The sequence below is a fragment of the Centruroides sculpturatus genome, unplaced genomic scaffold, assembly GCF_000671375.1.
Source record: "Centruroides sculpturatus isolate CEXI.00-Female unplaced genomic scaffold, Cexi_2.0 scaffold1530, whole genome shotgun sequence".
NCBI lineage: Eukaryota > Metazoa > Arthropoda > Arachnida > Scorpiones > Buthidae > Centruroides > Centruroides sculpturatus.
The window spans coordinates 149,614-172,383 of record NW_019385833.1 but is presented as its reverse complement, the minus strand read 5'-3'; the positions used below and the strand labels follow the sequence as shown (position 1 = coordinate 172,383).

General features: G+C 31.4%; 1 protein-coding gene across 1 annotated transcript in view; it reads left to right on the top strand.

The window, feature by feature from the left end:
- LOC111642405 (WD repeat-containing protein 46-like) overlaps positions 1 to 22,770 on the top strand; it is a gene marked incomplete at its 5' end in the record, with an annotated part of 70,679 nt that overhangs the window by 4,482 nt on the left and 43,427 nt on the right. Inside the window, 2 exons of the mRNA XM_023388753.1 lie at positions 18,428 to 18,527; positions 19,446 to 19,599. Coding sequence (XP_023244521.1) covers positions 18,428 to 18,527; positions 19,446 to 19,599 — 254 coding nt within the window. The remainder of the gene's footprint in view (positions 1 to 18,427; positions 18,528 to 19,445; positions 19,600 to 22,770) is intronic.

Here is a 22,770-nt window from a genome sequence, read left to right as displayed (position 1 = left end):
ATCTCTGTTTAGAACTTGATTTAACCCCTTTCACAACGTTAGCAGATTTAATAATGTCTTTATTTTTCGCGATTGTCAATATCGTCGTTCTCGGAATACGGCATGCAACAGTTAAAATCTCCAACGCGTGCCACCTTCATATTTCTCAACAATCTTTTTTTTCAGTTCCATTGTGATTCTAGTCATTTTTTAGTTTTCTGTTGCTTTTCATTTGCCTTTTCACAATTCATGATTAATAAAAATAATAACATTTTACATACAAATTAAAATCAGAAGAAATTTAACAAAGTTATAAACCGTGGCAGCGCAAACGTTTAGTCTGGTTTAGTACACTGATAGTGCTACTTGTTCATAGATGGCACGTATAATTGAAGTAAGTTGTATACCGAACAAAAGTTGTATACTGAGCAAAATTTGTTTCGTCCAAACAGGACGTATTCCGAATTTGATGTATTCTAAAGCAGACGTATACCGAGGTACCACTGTATTTTAAGGTATTTATGTACTTGCAACTCAATATAAACTTTTTCTCTCTTATGGGCAATAGATATAGTTCAATAAGCCTTTTACTGTTATTGCTATGTGTCTTTATGTAATCTAGAATATACTCCTGTCAAATGAATTTAGTTTTGTTTTAGTATAATTTTGTCATTGAATGCATCACTTCCGGAGTTTCCTGCCTCTCTTACTTCTTCCTCCATTCCTTGTCATAAGACCACATATGTGACAGCTCACACACACATTAGATAACACATAACAATTCAAACAGGTTTCCTATTTCTAGAAGTCTGGTGTCAGAGTTCTGACTTCCAGGGGTGCTCTTGTCACACACAAGAATGAAAGAAAGAAAATTAATTCTTCTGAGCGTTAGTGTTAGAAAAGACTGTTGGGGGTCCTATGGACAGCCATAAGGTTGTTCAGTCTTTATTGGAAATCAAATCTGATCATTATCTTGAATTGAAAGCTTTCATGTATTGGTCATATTATGCATGCTACTAATTCAGTGGAAAAGATATTTATGTTTGCCAAGGTAAAAAGTGAGGAAGATGATGATATTAATATACTAGATGGATGAATGGATTTTTAGAAGCTACAGGCAACAGTCTTGAATATCTTAAAAAACTTACTATACTCAGATCCCACTGTAGGTTATTTATCCATAGAGTCACTAGGAGTTGAACACAACTCAATGGTTTCTAACATTGTACTTCAGTATCTTTTAAATTTTACTTCTAAGTTACTGATTGATTGTTTTTCATTTTAATTATTAATATTTTAAGATTAATTGAAATAATACACATATTATGCAATATTCATTACATTTGAAAGGAAAAAATACAAAAGCCAAAAAATTATTGAAATTTTCTGCATATAATTTACAGTGTCATATACTCCATAGAAAATTACTAAAATGAAAATAATCTACACCATAATATATTCCACATCTGAAGTTACTGTTTGAACATGCCACTTAATCAAATATATTCAGGCATATATACTCAGACATTTGTTTTTTCCGTTCCATTTGTTTCATTTCTATTAGCAATTTATTGTAAATGTCATTATAAAATAAGTGAAATGGAAAAAATAGAATATTTGAACTTTAAATATATATGAGGGAAATCCAGAAGTAGGTACCCATTCTGAAATAAAACAACAACCAGTAGCAATTTCTGAACAACAAATTTTATTTTACTTCTAAATACATTTGATTATTTTTTTAACATAGTTACCTGCAACATTTGGATATTTGTTGTAGGTACACTACAACAAATATCCAAATGTTTTTGCATGTCTTTGTAATACTCCTTTATTGCCAGTCCAAACAGAAACATAGCAGCTGCCTGCATCCTTCAACTCTTCTTCTGTTGTACAGTATATTTCACCCAAGGTCTTCAGCTGTGGGAAAAGATGATAATTACTTGGGACCAGATTTTGGCTGTGCTGGATGGTCCAAGCCTTTCCAATAAAAACTTGCAAGGAATTTCTTTGTTGTCCAGACACTGTGGGGATGGGTATTATCGTACATGAAGATCATGATTTGCAAACAGCTGGTACTTTCTAGATTGCCTTCATAATAATAATAAAAAAGAAATTGAATAGAATTAAAACACACATAATATTCATGTACAGGAATATATTGACACACTGAAATGCAACCAAGTCATAGATTCAAATGATACTATACACTACAAAAACAAAATAAATTATATTCAAAAACTGAAAAACTCTTCTACGGACAATTACATACCAAGCCCACCATATAATACAGCACAATTGCACACCAACAAAAAAAAACTGACAGATCAAGGAGAAAGAACGAAACATGAAACAACAATTGTGTCATGTTGAAAAAACATACATGATGTTCAAAATTCAAAACAAATAATATGAATTTGGAAGATCCCTGATGTAAAAAATTCACATTTTGGTATGGAAAGTTTATATTCCTTCATGAGGAACAAGCCAAACATTTTACAAATGGAATTAAAAATACAGAAGACATGCCAAAATTCCTTACTTAGAACATCTCTTACAAAACCCAAAAAGTGCGACATTTAAGACTACATAATACAGACTAATACAGTGGTTTTCAACTGGGATGATGCAATGACATTTTAAGAGTACTGCGAAATGATGGGAAAAGACAATGTAATACTTGGGTGATTTGCCAAGGAAGACTGCTATCTGGGGATTTTCTATTGGAAAAAAGACTCCTTTATAGGTATTAGACACATATATTAGGGTTGATCATAAAATAAGTAGATTTATTTTTTGTTGGCAACATTCCTGAAGATAGTGTTGGCAACACTGCATATAAAGAAGCTTCAGTGCATGTTGAACCATAATCATAGTGCAACGGTTCATTACAGGTTTTGGGTTTGAGCCACAGACAACCAAACTGACAACAGATTACGATTTTCAAACACTAATCTGATGGTTTCACAAATTTCATATTTTTGAAATTATCGAACGATATTTTTAATGGTTTAACATAGGGGTCCCCAAAGTGGTCGATATCGACCCCTTGGGGTCGATAAGAGTTCTCCAGGAGTCGATTAATATACGAGGGTTGAAAGGGAGTCGATTAATACCAAAGATAATCAATTAAACTGTTTAGGAAAAAAATAGAATATTCTAATAAAAATTCGAAATACTGATATGATCAACAACATTACTGACTACCCTAGTTATAAGTTGAGTTTTGCCTTAGCCTACACCTCTTTAAGCATGTGTTACTCTGTTTTCACGCATCTGGCAACTGTACTAGTGTTACAAACATGTTATAAACGCTGGTAGTTCTTTATACACAGACATACGTTGCACTGTTACACTCTAGTGTTGTCATTCTAAGTATTTTATATCTAAATGTAGATATTTTGTCCTTTACAAAGAAAATATCGTAATATATCGAAAATCATTAATATAGTACAGAAGTGTTTGCAAGGAAAAAATGTTACAATTATTCGAGCTCGAACAATCATTATGGCCTTTTGAATAAAAATGGAGCTATTTAAATCTTCACTGGCACGATCCGATTTTAAATATTTTTCAAACCTGCGAGTACTAAAAGAAAATGAAAAGATTTCACACCGTAATTTGGAGATATATATTAAACATCGTGATAAATTAAGAGAAGACTTTAAAGCACGTTTCGAAGACTTGGAAAGCGTGTTCCTGAATGGTTTGCTAATGCATTTGATGTAAAAATAGATAATGAAGGTAGTGAACCTTACTTAGAAGATGAACTGAATGAAATATATGTAGATTTCGAAGCTAAAGCGTTGTTTAAAAATAAAAACCTCAGTGAATTTTGGAGCAATAACAATATTGTCCTAAATATCCCAAGCTCAGAGCAGAAACCAAACCTTTCTTGCATTCCCAACTTCATACATGGTTGAAGCTGGTTTTATCCACACGAACGCAATTTTGACAAAACAGAGGAACAGATTGAACTTGGAAAACCGTGGTGATTTTGCGACTAAAACTTACCAATTTTCAATCGTATGTCAATAACCTTGCTGCTTCTTTTCAGACACATCCATCCCACTAATATTAACTATTTTAATAAAAAGGCATGTCAACATATTTTTAAGGCATTCAGTAGTAGTCGTAAAATGACAGAGGTTTTTTCATCCAATATAACTACAGGTATACCTCGCTTTACATCGGTAATTGGTTCCAGGAAAACGACGTAAGTCGAATTTGCTTGTCTCCGAATCTACTTATCACTAGGCTAAACCGTAAATTACTATTCCCGGTTCTGTATTTTATTTATTAATGCATTTTTAATAATATATGGTTAATAAAGGATCTATTTTAAGCTTACAAACAAATAAATTTTAGTTTTTAATATAGTACAGAAAAAAAGTAATCTAAATTTACGAATGCATGTACTGTAAATACAGTTCATACTTGTATATATTTTAATATGATTTTATGTGCTTTAAACGCTTTACTAGTGATATTACGACTTCAATATTTGTAGCGGACATACATAAAGTCGAATAAAATGACTTAAACTTGATTTTTATTTTTCCATATACTTTTTTGACAAACGAAGTATAATCGGGAACGACATAACTTGAAACGACGTAAGTCGAGGTATGCCTGTAATGTTATGTTTTCAAAGATAAGTGTGTATTTTACGTATTATGATATGTACGGTTTAAGAACTATAGGCAAATTTCCATCTATCCATAATTTTGCTAATATTTTTTAAGAATATAAATCAGTGGAAAATATCTCCTTTTTCTGTTAATGTTATTGGGTGGATTTTATAAGATATGGGAACTATAAATTCTTTTGTTGGGTTGTTATGCGGGTCTCATTATCGCTTAACATTAGAAATGCAAAAATGATTTAATGTTTTTGTTAAATACTTAATCTGGGGGTCAATAAGAAGGCAAATATTCCATAAAGGGGTCGACGGGATAAAAAGTTTGGGGCCTCCTAGTTTAACAGATTCCTGACAACATGGACTTCTCCAAATGCACCCACTGCCCACTGAGCTGTAATATAGTTTTTAGCAGCAGAAGACAAAAAGCCATCTACCATTTTTCAGAGAATGAAGGAGATTTATGGAGCAGACGGCCTTTCGCATGCCGTCGTTTTCAACTGGTGTAGGGAAGTTTGCAGGCAGCTGTCAGTCAACGAAGGATAACCCTTGCCTGGTTGGCCATCAGCAGTGACCAAGAATTTTAGAATTGTTCAAATGATTGACAACATCATGCAGCAGAATTGATGCATAATGATTCAGGCAGTGGCGAATGCTTTGCACATCAGTTTTGGAAATGTGCACAACATCATACACCAACAGTTAGGGTACTACAAAATTTGCCTCATGTAGATTTCAAAGTTTCTGACAGAGGAACAGCATCAGTGAAGAAGGATGCCTCTTTGGAACATCTCAACCACTACCAGCGAGAAGGTAACTTGTTCCTGCACAGCATCGTTGTTGGGGATGAGATGTGGTGTCACTAGTACAAGTCACACACACAATGTGGGAGTCAACAATGGAAGCATAGTGGGTCCCCACTGCCCAAGAAGCTTCGAACCTCAATCAGCATGGGAAAGGTCATGTTGACTCTATTCTTCGACATGGCTCATGGCTATTGTTGGACCTGTGCTCATCAGGTTTCGAAAGAAATGACTATCAACTCAGCTTCCTATTGTGAAACCTTGAAGAAGCTCTTAGCTGCAATAAAGAGCAAACATGCCAGCCATCTCTCATGCGGTGTTGTGCTTTTGCATGACAATGTCTGTCCAGGCTATGCAGAATATGCTCTGTCAGTACCACTGAGAGCAGTTTGGACCCCCATACAACCCCAATTTCAGCTCTTGTGACTGCAGCTTGTTTGGTCCATTAAAGAAAGGTTTAATTGGACAATGAGATGAAGAATGCGGTAGAGAACTGGCTGTTGCAGCAGCCTACCAGCTTCTTCAAGTGCACCATCTGCCTGGTGGAAAGATGGGACAAATGCCTTAACAACCATGGTACTTACTTTGGTTAAAGTTATTTTTTGTCATCTACTTATTTTATGATCAACCTTAATATATAAACAATCAGTCCACAATTCAATTTATAAATAATGTCAAATGATCTGCTGTATTATCAGACTATAATAAGGTTAAATTATAGCCCAATAATATAGGAGCTTGTTTGGTGTTAAAGAAATATCTTGTTTGGTGTTAAAGAAATATAAAGAAATCATAGGAAATGCCATACAGCCAGTCCATTGGTGAAACACAAACCCAAGACCAACATCAGTGTTTAGTGATTACTAAGCCACTGGGGACCTCAGTGCCACAAAGTATAGTGCTGAGCAGTGCCATAACACTTCTTATGTATACTACTAAAAGTACTAAAAATACAATAACTTTATATTGATTTATAAAGAACTTTTATTTATCAAATGGGGTGCTATTTATTAGAAAAAAGTTGAAAAATACTGGACTAATCACGTCTTCCAATACTCTATATCAGTGTTTCCCAATCTGTGTGTTGCTACACATTTGTGTGTCATGACAGTGCCTCAGGTGTGTCAGAGAAATATTAAATATTTTTTAGAATTTTGAATAAGCTTTTTTTAAAAAAATTTTATGTATCTTTCATCTTTTTACTGCCAGCTAACCAAAGGGAGGAAGTATTCATTAAAAATCATATTGTTGCAAAATTTGCATCATCAGCATATCCCTTCACAAAAATTGGATGCATCAATGAATATGCTGGTGTATCAACTCAGAAGCTTCTATAAATGTTGCAGTGTGGGGGTACAAAATATCGTGTGAATGAATCAACACGATAAAATATGAGTGCTTCGACCAGGGGAAGAATTTATAACAAGTGTGCTTGGTGGAGACAAATGCTTATTAGGGGAATCCACTGGACTCAATAGGGACTAGACAAGACAATCATTAAATTCTATAACAATATTTCTTTAATATACTTGGGAGAATACAGTACTCCCAAGATAAGGATGAGACACAAGAATACAGAGTCTGACAAATCTAGTATATCACGAATCGATAACAAAAATCTCCCGACAATAAATTGCTCAAGCTGACGTAACAAGAATACATGGAAACATACCAACATAAATGGGGCTTCGACGATCCTTTCTTTTCTTCCACTCTGGGTAGGAAAAAGTTCCAAAGTTCTAAAATCTCTATGGACTTGCTTGCACAGGCTCTATATCTTCCTTCACGCACTTCACTTTAGATTTTTACAGCTATGGTGAGAAACATTTAAAATCTACAACAACTCTGTCGCGTCCTTTGAGGTATATTAGTGATGCGACAAAAGAGGTATTTGACATTGACTGGTATTGGCACCCTGGGGATTTGGCAGTCTGCGTGTATGCACGCACTGCAACCATCTCTGATTCCATCCATTAGTCACTCATAGAGAGCTATTTGACTAAGTGGATTGTTTTAAAATTTAAAAAGTAAAGAATATTTTATGTTATTTTTATGTACGTTTCTTTACAAAGCTATATTTAATTATAATTTTCTTTAAAAGTATATTCATACAATTGAAGAATATTTTGTACCAGGTATGTATTGTACATCCACCACACATTTTATTTCATCAAGTAAGTTTTTATTATTTTATTTTTAATTGTAGCCCTTATATTGTGGCTAGCAATTTGGAATGTAATTGTGATATTAAAAATACATTTAGAGAAGTCTGCAGTTTTTTCTAGCTTATTGAACAAATGATATGAATAGACCCTAGACCAGGCATGGCCAACATACGGCCTGTCTAATGAACTTATGTGGCCCGCGATCAATTTTTCAATATTGGCTACTGAAGTCCGAGTAGCTCAATGAAAAATAACTCACTGTTCATTTAGAGTTAACCCTCCATTACTACAAATCTCACAAGTACAGCATAGAATGTTGATAAAGCATCATAATGTGAAAAAATGTATCTATAATCTCTATCTATAATTTAGTCTCTATGGGGTGACACCACAATGAGATCTCGCACCACCTCAAAACCTTACTAGGGCAGCCTCTGGTTTGGCCCATCAAAAAAGTTTTCTTTCCAATTCGGCCTGGGAGCAAAAACTGTTGGCCACCCCTGCCCTAGACCATAACTGATTGCCCCTGGAAATCGGCTTCTTACAGAAACACAGCTTCCTTATCATCAAATGTCATGGCACACCACTGGTTTATCAGTAGTTAAATCTATGCCACATGATTACATGAATGTGTGTGTGAGGGAGCTAAAACAACTAAAATATTTAACCAGTTTGAAATTAGAGTAAAATTATAAATCTGAATGAAGCAGTAAATCATACTCATAGGAGTAAAAAAGTTAAAGGAACTGATGATCTGACCCTTTGTGAGATTTAACCTCTTCAAAATCATCCTATCTAAATACTTTTAAATTTTACCCCATTTTGTGGCTTGTCAAAATTCCAGATAAACTATTTCCCTCCCCAGAAATCAGCCTATCTCAGGAAGGGTCATATGTTCCTTTCCATGCTTATAGGTGTAAAAAAGTCAAAGAAACCATCAGTTTCTTTGAGTTTTTTATACCTATAAGCATGGTCTACAGCTCTGAGTAGGTCCCAACTGTCTCATTTGGAGTTTGAATTGAACCCACCTACTTAATTCAGAGCTGCAATTGTACATAATTCTGAAATGAGATCTTTTGAGATCTCTTGTGATACTGAATATGTAGGATAAAAAATTATACAAATGAAATAATAGCAAGGATTAAAAGTTATCATAGATTACTGAATTATTTCAAATAAGATGCATAACTCATTTCAACGTGAAGAAAACTCAATGGAGTCAATTAAAGAGATTTTTCCAAAGTTTTTCTTTTTTTAAGATATAAATTTCTAAAATTAGTTTCCTTTCTAGTTGACATGTGTGACTTGAATATAAAATTATGTATTTTATGATAAATCAATCCTGAATATAATAATTGGCTATTTGTGAGTACTGGTGTGTAATAGTTATCATTGTTTAATATGTAAACTGGTTTGTTTATATCATGAATATTTTATCGTTTTGTTTAAATAATGAATTGAGTGCAAATGGTGAATAGAAAAAATTATTTTCTCTATGTTAAATTTTGCTATGGATATAGTTAACCTATAAAAATTTTATAGATTTATATCATGAAATGCCAAAAATTTGACCTATAGTTTTTTTAATTGATATTTTCCATTACCAGAAGGATAATTTTTGATATAGTTACAATTTTTTCTTAATTTTAGGAAGCATTTTTTAAATTTTTTTCTAAAGAACAATGCTCTTTTCCAATTGATTTCATTTATTATTTTTGCAAACAATATTGTAGTCTAATCTCAAAATTTATATAAAAAAAACTCTTATCAAGTATGCCAAATTTGTTATATGTATTTATTTGATCAGTAAGAAAAAAAATGTTAGTTTATCAATAGTTTTATCAAACAAATTCAATAATAGAATATTGAATTATAGCTACAGTAAGAATAAATGTCAACTGAATTATAAAATTAAATTCACTTTAGAAAATGATTTTACATAAATGTTTCAATGAAATAGTCTTTTATCAGTTTTAATGTTATAGTATTGAAAATTTATTTATAAACTTAAAAAATACATAAATTTTTTTGAAAAATTGTTTACTATATAATATATTATCTTGATAGTTGGAATACTTCAAAAAATTACAATGAATCAGTTTTGTCTAATCTCACTCAACTGTTTGTAAGAGTTTGAAAATCTAGCAATGAGTTGTATAGCTTTCTTGGTTGTTATGAGATTTTATTTACAAAATAATTCCTATATGATTAATCATCATAAATAAAATTGTATATGGTGCCATCTGTTATGAGATTTTCTTATATAAAACTTTTGTATTATTAATCATTATAAACTGTTTTGCCATTTTATAATAGTTAATTTAAGCATAATATTCAGGGTAGCTTAATGATGAGTTTCATAAAAAAAATTGTAAATGCTAATGAGTAAAATGTTAAGTCTGATCGCTCTTGAGATATGACATGACATCCCTGTATCTCCCCACACCCTTGACCTTTAATCATTAAAATTTAACTGCACTAATATCCCTTAAACACAAGCTACTATGTCAAAACTCATTTCTTAATATTATCCCATCCTGAGATATTAAACACACATAATCATTTTATAACAGGCTTGGTAATATTTTTCTTTGTTGACTGTTGCAAGTGACCTGACAGTGACATAGACCAACTGAATAGATCATTGCTAATTTACAGTTATATTTTTATAAAATACAATTGTTCAATAATTTTATACAAAATCTGATGTATTCATATTCTTCTTACTAAATTCTGGAGATCATTTACAGTGGCCAAATTGAATTTAATATTATTTTATTTGAATGTCATCTGTAAGAGGGAACTTGGCAAACTGTTCCATAACTACAGCAACAAAGCTCAATTCTATTTAAAGTGCTTTAAATAATACATTGAGTTAAGAAATGTTGAGTTTTTTTTATTTTGTTGGCAATGTAAATGGGATAAATATCACTTCAGGATACTCTTATCTGGCCATTTAAGTGAGATGGCCAGTGGCCACCAAGGTGGAGTTTGATTTATAATGAAACCCATGCTGTTTTACAGGGGAATTTTGGAGCTAGTCACATCAGCAAGGTCTTACTATATGTATTTAGTGGCATAATCTTTTCTTTCAGTTTAGAAAATATCAATAAAATTATTATAAAACTATATTTTAAATAAACATCAAATTACAGAATTTACTAAATTACTTTTAAAGAAATAAATTTCATATTTTAAATTTTAAAAATTGATGACCAGATGACTAATGCAAAAGTCCTGGATTTGATCCTAGGCCCCACTGTTCTGGGGACCAGGGATCAAATCCAGGCAAGCAACTTTTCAGGAATTTTTCATGGATGATATGTTCAGTCCCTAATCATCTTGCCACCCATTGTAGATAAACCCAGTGCTTACTGGATAGAGTTAAAATCATGATGTATTTTTAGTTTTTAAGATTTGTAATTTTGCAATCACATGACTGCTGCTTTGTAGTTTGTAAAATATATTTTTCTTAATTTATTACAGTTGTACTACTTTGATGTACATTGCACCATTGGAAATGCTGATTTCAATAAATTCTAGAAAAATGTTGGCATCTAATGCAATAAAACTTGTTAATCTATTAGAAGATATGGATCTGATTGAAAAACCATTATTCTTTCATTGTTTTAGTAATGGAGGAGCTTTAATGTATGATCTTATGAGAGAAACACTGTTAAAAAGGGATGAAGTTTACAATATTAGAGGTTGTATCTTTGACAGTAGTCCAGCAGAATTTGGATTGTCATATATTTTCAAAATGTTATCAATCATATTTCCAACTGAAACTTTTAGAAAATATATTCGATCTGTTTTAATATTTTTATATTTGTATGCGGCCTTTCTTTATAATCGTTTTATAAATTGTTTAGTTGATAGGAAAGACCATTTAAAAGCACTCAGTCNGTACTCCCAAGATAAGGATGAGACACAAGAATACAGAGTCTGACAAATCTAGTATATCACGAATCGATAACAAAAATCTCCCGACAATAAATTGCTCAAGCTGACGTAACAAGAATACATGGAAACATACCAACATAAATGGGGCTTCGACGATCCTTTCTTTTCTTCCACTCTGGGTAGGAAAAAGTTCCAAAGTTCTAAAATCTCTATGGACTTGCTTGCACAGGCTCTATATCTTCCTTCACGCACTTCACTCCACTATCCTTACTCGTCTCCTTTTTCTCCACTCTCCACTTCCCTTCACCCCTCTCCCTGAGACACACCCCATCCATAAAACACTCACCCCTCGGTCACACACCCCTGAATTACATAACTCCTCTCCACCAAGTTAGACCCACCACGTGGCGAAGGGGGGGCAAGAACAGACATAAGGCACAGCAGCTTCCAGCATAAAGACTGGTATTAGTTCTTTACATGTTGAATTGAATTAAAAAAATTTTTTTTATAGTGGATTTTTGTCTAGGTAGATTTAACTTTCATAGTATCAAAATTTTTAAATTCAATCATAATTTATTTCAAATTTTAAACATTTTAAATTCAGACACTCGTGAAACCTTTAAAAACAGCAAAATCAATTTAATTACAAAGGTTTACGGTCATTTTAAAGACCATCCACAGGTAGAATACAAAATTAAACTTAGTGAAAATAGAATATAATGGATAATTTTCCAAACATTGAATGCCAGTTGGTTTAAATTAAAAATTAAAATAATAGAATAAAATAAAATTACAAATACATACTTAGATAAAAAATGAAAAATCAGTGACATTAACACAACCTGTATGACCTCACATAAATCTGGAACAAGAAAGTGACTGTGAGGCACACTTCCTAGATGTTTTCTTCTTTTTTTGAAGTGGTGCAATTAAAACCAATATGTTTACAAAACCCATCTGCAATCTGCTGTTCATTCCTTGGGCCTCCCATAACTCTTTCTACTATAAATTGGCAGTGTTTAAGGCTCTAATTAGAAAGGTTTATACTCATTGTCAAAATATTTGGAACAGGATGCATTGTTGATTTCACCCATTAGCCAATCTCTTATCAAACAAAACAGAGCCTCAGTCAGATTGAGAAATGAAAGGATTTGAAATCTAATACTGAATAAAGGATTTGAAATATCCATGTTATTAGATTTCAAATCCACACCAACAAATTCTGGAATTAGCATACATTCTGTGTTACTCATTCATTTTCCAATTCAACAATAACTTATAGGTGCAAAAGCATGGGAAGGCCCTTTTTGTCTGGTGATCTCTAAAAAAATGATTATATGCCTCCTGGAACACAAGATCATCTCAAACATAATCATATATAAAAATATATATATGAAATTTTTATCATGTAGAGACCAAAACCAGATATAGGGGTCTTTAATATTTGACCATAGTACAGTAGTAATGAAAAGAAACTTAAAATGATTATGACAACAGCATTCATGGTGAAAGTTCAAAGGCTGTATAATTGAAGGTGATTTGCCAGTCACTTTAAAGTGTGGGTAGATATTTGGTATTCTCAAACTTATGGTGCCATTTATGATCTTAACAGCTTTGTGGTGACTTAGTGTAATGTTTAATTAATCATTTACTAAATCTCTAACTGCATTATTAATTAATACACTCCACCATACCTTTAAAATGCAGTCTACTTTGGATAGTTATCTAATGTTTCCGGTCTAATTCATAGACCTTCTTCAGGATTGATGTAAAAAATTTTAAAAAATTTGAACTTTTCCAACGGTAATTCCAACAACGCACGTTCCACAATTTTCCAAAATTCGATTGCGCATGTCCATTTGCTCTTTATAATGCCGATGCTATTTTATTTGACTCTCGAAAATTTATATTTAGCCACTTTTCTCTGTATTTATAAATGTGCCAGGCCTCTGCATACTTTAGATGTCGTTTATTATCAATCTTTTGTATAATATCCGCCTTGCTCCATTCGATTGCAATCTCTGCAAGACCCACGATAGAGATTGCAATCGAATGGAGCAAGGCGGATATTATACAAAAGATTGATAATAAACGACATCTAAAGTATGCAGAGGCCTGGCACATTTATAAATACAGAGAAAAGTGGCTAAATATAAATTTTCGAGTCAAATAAAATATATAATAAAATAAATTTTTTATATAAATATGTACTATTTAAACAATAGTACATATTTATATGCAATGAAATTTTAGTTTCATATGAAGTTTTCAATTTTTGCCTCTAGAAGATGAGCACTCTAAACAATTAAGGGTGGCTTATTTGTAGTGTAGTAATATTCATTATTACAAATTGTGCAATTATTTTCTTTAAAATCATCTGTATTTATAATCAAAAGTGAAGTTGTTTTAAAAATTTAATCAAAAATTTTATATTTATTTTAGTTAAAATCTGAACCAGATTTATATTTTTACGGGAACAATTGTCATTTTCTGTAATGTGATTTAGTTGTTTGATTTTAAAGCTAGATTACACAATTAAAATAATTCAATGTAATATTTATCATATATTTCTGTAGTTACATTGTCTGATTCAGACAATTTAATTTATTTTTCATCAAAATACTAATCTGTGATATAAATTATTGCACTCTGAACTGTGATATTTATTTAAAATATTTATCGACCATTTTAAGATTATATTGTATCGTCTAATTGCACAATGTGATATGCAATAAAATTTTCTGCTTTTTTGTAAATTTTATCGGCATGGAAAGCGGCGGCATTATAAAGAGCAAATGGACATGCGCAATCGAATTTTGGAAGATTGTGGAATGTGCGTTGTTGGAATTACCGTTGGGAAAGTTCAAATTTTAAAAAAATTTTTACATCAATCCTGAAGAAGGTCTATGAATTAGACCGAAAACGTTAGATAACTATCCAAAGTAGACTGCATTTTAAAGGTATGGTGGAGTGTATTAATTAGTCATTTATTGAAAAAAGGCAAAAATGCTTGAAAAATTACACCTACTTGATAACTTTAAAGCAGAGAAATCCCTATATTGATTTTTATTAGTTACTTAGATCATAAATATTATAAATGCAATAATAATGAATACATATCCACACCTCAAAGTGGCTAGCAAATTGTCTTTGTAATTCAACATTCGAACTCTCACTGCCTAAACCAACTTTCATCCATCCTTCTCTTCAATACAACAGTTTCATTTTTTTTTTTTTGTCATTTCCACCCATGTCATTTTCCATGAATTAACAATTACTCAACATTTATGTTTTGTTGCAATTTTTATATACTATTTAAAGTGTCCTGTTCATTTTGTTTGCTATTTAGAATTCAATTAAAATGAGATTTTTATAGCTGAAAAGATAAATAATATAAGAAATACATCTCTGTAACGTGAACTGTGTGTGATTAGACCTGCTGAAGAGGCTTTCCATAGGCGAAATGCATTTAGGAGGTTTATTAATGTAAATAAAAGTTTTCTTTGCAAGTTGATCTCCTTTTTACCTTTTTTAACTTTAATCTTTTTTATACATTGTTGATACAATGTTTTAAAAATTTCTTTAAAGTTATAAAATATCCATAAGTCAGAGGAGAAGGAAAAATCTATTTTTTTGTGTATTTTACAATTACATAAGAAGAATAGAAACAGTCTGGCTCCATCATTTTTACAATTTTTTTGGAACATCTCTGTAAGCTGAAACTAATATAGCTTGAACAACACCTTAAATCAGGGGTGGCCAACCTTTTGCATACCATGCGCCAATTTTTTGATAGACGAGTTCAGATGCGCAGTGGCGTACCGTGAGTGTTAGCAGCCCGGGGCGGAAAAAAATTTCGGCCACCCCTTAATTAGGTATTTCAATTTATAAGACAAAAATTCAGATTTGCCACAGAACAAGCAATGAAAAATGCGGTTGTAGTGTAGCTACCCGTATAAAATAGTTCTATATGACTATATGACATCAGTGGTGTACATGGACACTAATGCATCGTGTAACGTACAAGCAAAGAAAAAAAAAAAAATGTGAACAGGTCGATTGCACCGAATTGCGTATGCAATGAAGCCAAATCTGGCAATGTTGCTCGGAACCAACTGAAGCGCCACTTGTAATCATCCAATGCACCAAGTTTGGCGCATGCGCCACGTTTTTGCCACCCCTGCCTTAAATACTCTTTTCAGCAACACTTTATAATTCATTTAAATGAATGTTTTCTATGTCTTTTCATAGGTTTAAATAATAACATATGCACACATGACGCAATAACAAGCTCTTACAATGCCAATTACCCATACTGACGGAAAATGCTTTTACACAATTCCCTTGTCAGTAAATTTACACACACCTATGTCAGAGGTTGTCACAAAGCATTTCTACTTGTGTTTTGTTCCTTTACAGCAGCAGCTAATATGTGCACTTGTGAATTTCTTAAATTATGGACATGAGTGTAAATTAGATTAAGAAAGCAACAAGCAAGTTCACTTCCTAGACTTCAATATCATGTTAGCAGGTGGACAAATATTTATACAGATATATCGAAAACCAAATTGCAAGTCCTTCATCCCTTCATAGTCTAGCAATCCCCCATTCTATAAAACAGCAGCACAGTAGAGCATCGATTATCCGACTCAATTGGGGACTGGGGTTGTGGTCGGATAACCGAAAAGTATGAAAAAATACATTATTAGTATATCCCATGTAATTAGTATATTAGTATATCACTATTAACCTACTTCTGTGTTGAATTTTCATCGATGTTAAGCCTAACAAAATTTTTTTTAAAATAATAATCGTCGCTATTGTATCGTTAAAAATTATTTTAAAATTATTTTATTGCTCACAAAACAAACGACCACTCATAACTAGAAAATTAAGCCTTGTTTAAATACTGGCCTCCTGTTCATGGTTGAGCCAGTGTTGCTAGCTAAAACACGCAACAATTTAACAAAAATAATATTAAAGTAGCCAAGACATAGCCAAATATTGTAGTGTTACATCACTAGCGGACATTTGAATTTGCCAACTGGAACGCGGTCTGTTAACCGATGTGACGATTGATCGGAGGTCGGATAATTGATGCTTTACTGTATTTAAAATGCCGGTACACAGGGTTTATACTCATTGCTTTAAAATTGATGACATACTTAAAGAAATAGAACATGTTTTAAAAAATTGCACAGCACATGGATACAGCTCAGATTTGATTTTAGAGATATCTAAGAAAATAGAAGATGACCTTAATACAGCCAAACATAAAAAGAGAAAGGACTACAGAAGGAATATCTCAAAAATATTTAATGTTAGATTATGACCCTAGGCTCACTCTCACTTATAAAACATTAGTCATCCACATGAAAGCAAAAATAACTTATAAATGCACTTCTAGCTTTTTCAGACTTCTAACAAATGACAAAGAAAATATCAATATAAGCTTAGCTCCAAGAGTATATGTAATCCTGGTAAAGAATGATAGATTTAATCAAAAACTGATATACATAGGTGTGACAAATAGATCATTAATGCAAACAATAAAAGAATGTAAATACAGTAGAGCATCGTTTATCCGAAAGCTGATCAACTGAGACATCGGTTAACCGAAAGCATTTCAGTCGGACTGTGTCGTGCTGAATTGAACATTTTTGATACCAGATTAACTTATTGAAAAATATATTTATTTTGTTTGTACAAAATAAAGAAATAATTTTTAACGATACAATAGCCACGATTATTATTTTAAAAAAATTACGTTGGCTTAACATCGACGAAAATTCAACTCGAAGCGACACGCAACGGAGAAAAATTTCAATGTAGGATAGGTTAATATTTTTTTTCGTACATAATCGGTTATCTGAAAAATAAGTTATCCAAACAACCCCAGTCCCCAATTGATTTGGATAAACTATGCTCTACTGTATGACATTAGTAAAAATGAACACACTACAGCACTGGCTCAAATAGCAAGCAAGCCTGGAGTGTCTGTGTGCTGAGACTAAGCAGAACTATTAAAAATAATTTTTCATTCATAAACTAAAAACACTAGAGGTATATGAAATATTCCTTGCTTTGTGGGCAGGTTAATGTATTAATAATAATAAAGGAAAAGAAATGTTATCGAAAGCATGTCAATCACTGGTAGACAATTCAATATGGTGATTGGGCGACATATACTATAAACAGCAAACATCGAGTAAATCAGTCTTACAAGTTATCTTAACCTTATTTCTTCTTGGCACTTTATTTTATAGTTTTAACCTTTTCTTTTCTTCTTATGTAATTGTAAAATACACAAAAATATATATATTTTTTTTCTCCTTTGACTTATGGACCTTTATAACCTTTTCTGTTGCAATTTTCTTTTATTGTCATAATTTTACTGTAAATTATTTAGATTTATTGAATTCTTTGACAATATATTTATCACTAAATTATATTATGTAATATTTTATACATATATGTTATGTTTAATATCAAGTTAAGATATGCAGTCATATGCATTCCAAATCTTATTTCAATTTGTTTTTAAAATAAAATGTTAGAATTTCAATTACAATATAAAGTTTAAATTCTCTTGTTAAACCTGACATAGACCTATGTAAAGAGATCAAAAACATTAATTTAAATGAATTAAAGTTTTGATGTTTTCATAATCCATTGTATTCTTACCTATATGATGACAAAGTACTGTACAGTATAACCACCATCATATACTTCCTAATACCAGATAGACAAACTTCTCAGTTTTAGCGTTTAGTGTCCACAATTCAGAGGTTATACTGTACATGCAAGAGCAACACGCACACACGGCACAAACAAACAATTAGGGAAATATTTAAAATATACATTTGTAATTTATTAGACACATTTTCTAGTAATTTAACAAGTATATATATAATAACGAAAGATTTCTTTTCTTTTAGGCACTGTTGCAATGTGGTCACCGAATACAAATGAACCTCTTGCTACTATGTTATGTCATCCACATTCTGTGCGTGCAATAGCTGTAAATAATGATGGAAGGTAAATACAAAATTACAAAATAATAAATTTGTTAATAAATAATTTTAAACTTTTTTAAATATAAAAGATTATTATTCAAATACATTATTACAGTATTAAAAAGTATTTTTTGGATTTTACAAAATAATAAAACAATTTTCAAATTTACTATTATTATATTTTTTAAATTTATGAATGCAATAAGTACAGTACATTTTATTGTTTAGTTATAGTGTGAGCTATATATAGGGTTTAGCAGATTAACCCATAGTTTTTAAATATAGCTGTGACTGAAACTGTACAGGTGAGGGGAGCAACCTTGAGCACATGTTCTATGAGAACTCTCATGAGCTATATGAGCAAGTTTTACAGTGTTAAGGTTATTACAAAGTAATAACCTTAACACTGTAACTGACTAAAATTGGTCATTATCTATCATATTCAAAAGTGCAAATTCTTCCAAGGTGACTAAGAGTTGAAGAAAAGATGTCACAATAGACTGAAAAAGCATAAATTGACCTTCTCTTGATTCAGAAAGTTGAGATGTCATGGATGCTGATGAGATTATCATCAGGTCATTTTACTTTATGTTCAATTCTCACATCTTGATATTTTAATATTCTACAAAGTTTATATATAAACGTTATAAATGAGATTTCTCTCTCATCTATAATGTTTTAAAAATGCATAATTTGCTCAATTTGGAAACCAAAATGCATATTTTTCAGTAATACTGTATTTCCTCTTATAAGAACAATATCAGCTGTATTTTACCATTAGCAAGTGCATTAGAATACATTTGAAAGAAAGTTACTGAATAAAAATCTATTTTGGTATTCAGAATTAAGCATTTTTTCTCCTCATCTATTTAAATATAGTGCCAAGTTCAAGTACTATTTATGTTGATAAAACAGATTTTTTTTTTTTCTCTCTTTTTAGATATATGGCTACCTGTGCTTCAGATAGATCAATGAAGATTTGGGATATTAGGAACTTAAAAAATCTGCAGTCTTATCGTTTACATTCATCAGCAAACTGTATAGATTTTAGCCAAAGAAATTTAATTGGAATTGGAATGGGAAATGTTGTTGAAGTAATAATTTGTTCTGTTCTAATATATAGTAATATTTTTATACATTAAATTAAAAAATTGAAAGTACAAATTTATAAAGTAATCACAATTATTTTAGAGCAATTTTATAATAATATACTAGGAACTTCAATCATGATTGCTTTATTTGATTTCACCCCTCTGTTTTGCATCAGTTTGCCACCATGCTCTACTTATTTTTGTTGAAACTTGCAATAATTCTTAATAAGCAATATTAGCTATATTTATAATTATATAACTTTTAATTATTATTTTAAATTATAAAACTTTTTAACATTGTTTTTACAGTTTTATAAATATATCTATAAAACTAAATTATTTTGTCCATTGAATTTTGAACTAGCAAGGACTTTCTGTATTATCACTTGAATTCAATGAGTTAGGAAATTTTCTAGAATTACTACAGTTGTTCATTTTAGCAAATTACTGTTTTACTTACATTAATAAAAACAGCATTGAACAAAATAGCATTACATGAAAAATTACTAAAAACATTTTTACTAAAAACTTACTTAAAAACTTTTTTAAAAACATATTTTAACACGCTTGTGTTAAAGAGATTAAAGGTCTTTTTTATTAGTTTTTAATCAATCTGAAAACATTACTTATTAAAGAAAGTATAACTTCTAATGGTCAGAAAATGTAAAACATTCATTTATAAATTTAGCAATAACAACACTTTAACAATGGAAAATTTGTACTCAAAATTATTTTCAACTCAATTAGTAAGTCTTCCCCAGATTACATTACAGAATATCATAAGAAAACAAGTTACAAACATTCAAAAAGAAGTGTTTACAATAAATAAAATGTTTATCTTTTCAGTCATCTGCTTTATATCTATGTTTGTCCTAGACCAGGGGTGGCGAACCTATGGCATGCGTGCCCAAAGTGACACGTAAGAAATCATCTGGCACATAATGTATCATACGATTTCTGTCTTTTTCAATCGTGTTTTCGGTTTATCATTTGATCATCCTTTTTTCAATCAGCTTTTTTACATTTATTCTAATTAAAGCGTATTCGTTTAATTTCTTTAAATATCATTATTCGAAGTCTGAAACTTTGGCACACATAAATATCTTTAAAGCTAAGTATTCTTACAATATGGCATGTGAACACAAAAAGGTTTGCCATCCCTAGACCAATTTATAATCTTAAAATTTATCTTGCTGTCATTTTCTAATTTTTATCTTTCTTCATCTGAATGGTTATTCTTTTATCATTCTGTTAAAGCAAATTTAGAAGTGATGTCTTTTTTATTTGTTTTATTTTACTTTTTTATATCTAATGAGTAAGTGTAAAAAAGTATTTTGCAATTTACCTTTGTAATTCTTTTATTATTATACATGTGTTGTTTTTATCTTAAATTTTTTGTTTATATATAATGATTATTCTGACAACCACTTAAAAGGGGTGTTTAGATGATTAAGCAAACCTGCAATGTTTTTCCAATTACAACAACCACCCAAGGCCAAGAATTACTCATAAGATGCTTATTAACAAATTCTTTATTTATATGAAGATATTTATATTAAATTGATCAGATTAATGCTATTCTTAATTTCAATAAGTTTTTTGAATTTTTGTAAATATAAGTCTTGTTCCAAGAATAAAATTTTAAAATTATTTTTGTTAATTGTACAAGTTTTCTACTGCAGTGGAGGAACCAAGTTATGTATGTTTTAAACAAATAAATGCTTTGTGTGAGATCTGAATAGGCCCTGGGTCTAAATTAATAATTTCAAAATAATATTAAATTTTTGTTATAAAATATTCTTTCGTTTGGGTGAGAAAAATAACGTTTTAGCGTGGGAAAAGATAGATAACAGATGCTACTTCCTTTTACGGAAGTTAGAATATCCTCTGTTTTTCCATTATCTGCTAAAAATCTCGCTTTGGTGGGAACTGTTTACCCCTCATTTCATTCCCTTCCCATCTGTTCACGTGGATGAAGCCTCGACTGATAATTGGTCGTAGATGAGAAGATATAAAGGATGTTCAACCGAATTCAAGGAGTTTATCGACAGACCTGGAAGAGTCAGGACTCCACACATATTGCTGCTAAAGGCCAACGCATAGGTGTTGGCCTTTAGGAGCAATATGTCAGCAGCCATACAATATATGAAGGATTTAGGAGCCATACAATATACGAAGGATTAAGTCTAAAGATATAAATGTATCAAGTTAAGTTGATCTCTCCAGAGGAAAGAAGACAGAGAATTCTAGAAGTGAAACAAATACTTCATATACAGAACCGAAGTTTAAAGACAATGATCAGGTTTTATGTTCTTAAATGATTTTGTGAGCTCTCTCTTTCGACCTCATATCGGTTATAGTATAAGTCTGTATCTCTCTTGACTTATAGATTGAAATTCGCATTTATTATCTCTCATTTATATAATATTTTGTATTAGTTTTAATTGTTTATGGTTTATTAAATTTATTCTTGTTTATTTTATAAAGAAATGTCTCTCAATTATTATCGGAATAGGATTTCCCTATGCGTGTTTATCCACGTGTAAAACAACTGATAAACTGGTGTCGGGACCCCTGGCGTAAGGAAGAAGGTGAATTTGCCATCACTAACTTCCACCCCAAATTTCACTCAACGATAAGACCCTCCACCACTCGGATTCCTATTAAATAGGAAAACCATTCTTGTAGACTCCGAGAATTATTCTCACGGAATAGGCCGAGTAAGTGGCACCCTTTAGCAGGTGCCCCGGCTATCTCACATTTGTGTTCTTTTAATCTTACCTTCAATGCAAATGTTTTTTAAGAAAGTTTTTTGCTTTTTTGTTATTAGTATTTTACCTTCATTATTCCTATCTATTATTTTGGGCAATGTAAAGCTTTGGGACAATGATTGGGAAGATCAGAGTTGACAGACTTAATGAAACAAAGAAGGCAGAGGATCTTATGCCTGCAGGAAACTAGGTGGAAAGGAGGTAAAGCAAGGGAGCTGGGGATGGATATAAACTGTTCTCTGGAGGAGCAGATGAAAAAGTATTAGGAGGAAGTTTTGTCTCCATAGTATATGTATATGCTCTCCCAACCAGGATACAGGGAAGAAAAGAATAACTTTGGACAGAATTAGATAAAATGGTAATGGAAATACTAGTGAAAGGTTGATTGTGGAAGTGATTTAAA